This window comes from Brachyistius frenatus, unplaced genomic scaffold, assembly GCF_029030835.1.
Source record: "Brachyistius frenatus isolate BFR_SWC_R1_liver_20210118 unplaced genomic scaffold, ASM2903083v1 Contig_296, whole genome shotgun sequence".
In the NCBI taxonomy this organism is placed as follows: domain Eukaryota; kingdom Metazoa; phylum Chordata; class Actinopteri; family Embiotocidae; genus Brachyistius; species Brachyistius frenatus.
This window is the reverse complement of record NW_027210895.1, coordinates 167,501-170,000: the sequence shown is the minus strand read 5'-3', so window position 1 is coordinate 170,000 and position 2,500 is coordinate 167,501. Positions and strand designations below refer to the sequence as shown.

General features: G+C 55.1%; 1 protein-coding gene across 1 annotated transcript in view; it reads right to left on the bottom strand.

The window, feature by feature from the left end:
• fbxo28 (F-box protein 28) overlaps positions 1-2,181 on the bottom strand; it is a 13,191-nt gene extending 11,010 nt beyond the window's left edge. Inside the window, exon 1 of the mRNA XM_069722581.1 lies at positions 1,810-2,181. Coding sequence (XP_069578682.1) covers positions 1,810-2,058 — 249 coding nt within the window. The 5' untranslated portion in view covers positions 2,059-2,181. The remainder of the gene's footprint in view (positions 1-1,809) is intronic.
• Between the last annotated feature and the right edge of the window lie 319 nt (positions 2,182-2,500).

The following is a 2,500-nucleotide window of genomic DNA, read 5'->3' as shown; positions in this document are numbered from 1 at the left end:
CAGTAGTGGATTAGTAGGTGGTCAGTAGCGGATCAGTAGGTGGTCAGCAGCTGGTCAGTCGTGGATCAGTAGTGGATCAGTAGGTGGTCAGTAGTGGATCAGTAGGTGGTCAGTAGCTGGTCAGTAGTGGATCAGTATGTGGTCAGTAGTGGATCAGTAGGTGGTCAGTAGTGGATCAGTAGGTGGATCAGTAGGTTGTCTGTAGCAGGTCAGTAGGTGGTCTGTAGCTGGTCAGTAGTGGATCAGTAGGTGGTCAGTAGATGGTCTGTAGCGGGTCAGTAGGTGGTCTGTAGCGGGTCAGTAGGTGGTCTGTAGCGGGTCAGTAGGTGGTCTGTAGGTGGTCTGTAGCGGGTCAGTAGGTGGTCAGTAGCGGGTCAGTAGGTGGTCTGTAGCGGGTCAGAAGGTGGTCAGTAGGTGGTCTGTAGCGGGTCAGTAGGTGGTCTGTAGGTGGTCAGTAGGTGGTCTGTAGCGGGTCAGTAGCGGGTCAGTAGGTGGTCTGTAGCGGGTCAGTAGCGGGTCAGTAGGTGGTCTGTAGCGGGTCAGTAGGTGGTCAGTAGCGGGTCAGTAGGTGGTCAGTAGGTGGGTCAGTAGGTGGTCTGTAGCGGGTCAGTAGGTGGTCTGTAGCGGGTCAGTAGGTGGTCTGTAGGTGGTCAGTCGGTGGTCAGTAGCGGGTCAGTAGGTGGTCTGTAGCGGGTCAGTAGGTGGTCAGTAGGTGGTCTGTAGCGGGTCAGTAGGTGGTCTGTAGCGGGTCAGTAGGTGGTCAGTAGCGGGTCAGTCGGTGGTCTGTAGGTGGTCTGTAGCGGGTCAGTAGGTGGTCTGTAGCGGGTCAGTAGGTGGTCTGTAGCGGGTCAGTAGGTGGTCAGTAGGTGGTCTGTAGCGGGTCAGTAGGTGGTCTGTAGCGGGTCAGTAGGTGGTCAGTCGGTGGTCAGTAGCGGGTCAGTAGGTGGTCTGTAGCGGGTCAGTAGGTGGTCTGTAGCTGGTCAGTAGGTGGTCTGTAGGTGGTCAGTCGGTGGTCAGTAGCGGGTCAGTCGGTGGTCAGTAGGTGGTCTGTAGGTGGTCTGTAGCGGGTCAGTAGGTGGTCTGTAGCGGGTCAGTAGCGGGTCAGTAGGTGGTCTGTAGCGGGTCAGTAGGTGGTCAGTCGGTGGTCAGTAGCGGGTCAGTCGGTGGTCAGTAGGTGGTCTGTAGGTGGTCTGTAGCGGGTCAGTAGGTGGTCTGTAGCGGGTCAGTCGGTGGTCAGTAGGTGGTCTGTAGCGGGTCAGTAGGTGGTCTGTAGCGGGTCAGTAGGTGGTCAGTAGGTGGTCTGTAGCGGGTCAGTAGGTGGTCTGTAGCGGGTCAGTAGGTGGTCAGTAGCGGGTCAGTAGGTGGTCAGTAGGTGGTCAGTAGCGGGTCAGTAGGTGGTCAGTAGGTGGTCTGTAGCGGGTCAGTAGGTGGTCAGTAGGTGGTCAGTCGGTGGTCAGTAGGTGGTCAGTAGGTGGTCAGTAGGTGGTCTGTAGCGGGTCAGTAGGTGGTCAGTCGGTGGTCAGTAGGTGGTCTGTAGCGGGTCAGTAGGTGGTCAGTCGGTGGTCAGTAGGTGGTCAGTCGGTGGTCAGTAGCGGGTCAGTAGGTGGTCAGTAGGTGGTCTGTAGGTGGTCTGTAGGTGGTCGTCTGCCCTGTTCATCATTAAACAGCCCGGTGAACTCTCCGGTTAAACGGCTGCAGATTTAAACGCAGCCTCTAAACTTCTGTCGGTAGTTTCCGGTTCTCCAGGAGTGTATAAAGAGCAGCGATGCTAACGTTAGCTCCGTGCCTCGCAGACTGTTGTTGTCTTACCGAACGCAGCAGGCTGATTTCATCGTACGACATGAAGTTGAGAATCGTCTCGATGGCCACGATGGGTAGTCCTAACAGAGGGTTGTTCTGGTGCGGCTGGTCCGGCGGGGGGGTGGACTGTCTCAGTGACACCGCGTCCGAGTCCAACGACCCAACACATCCATCAACTCTGTCTACGACGGCCGCCATCTTGCTTTGATAAGGAGGAGGCGGAAGTGACGTTTCAAAGTTCTTGGTCTTCTTCTTCATCTTCTTTGGGGTTTTACTGCAGTCTGTTTCCTTTACGTGTCACTACCGCCTCCCTCTGGCTCTGATTGTTGTCCAGCAGCTGTCTGAGACTCAGAGACCCAGTCTGTCCCTCCAGTCTGTCCCTCCAGTCTGTCCCCTCCAGTCTGTTCCCTCTAGTATGTCCCCTCCAGTCTGTCCCCTCCAGGGACACCCAGCAGGTCCATATTACTCAGAATAGTAAACTCTTCCTCATGGACCCCGTGTTCTTTTCCATTTGATCTACTTCTTTTATCTGTCCTCTCCTTCCTCAACAGTCTCATATTTCTCTGCCTCAGGTTCTCTGTAGTTCCTGCAGACTAACGATGTTCTTTACCTTCAACATGTTATCAAGTTAGTCTTTAATAAAACTCCCACGTTTCACGTCCCCGACCTACTCCAAGGATCTTCGGTGACGTCAGTGGAT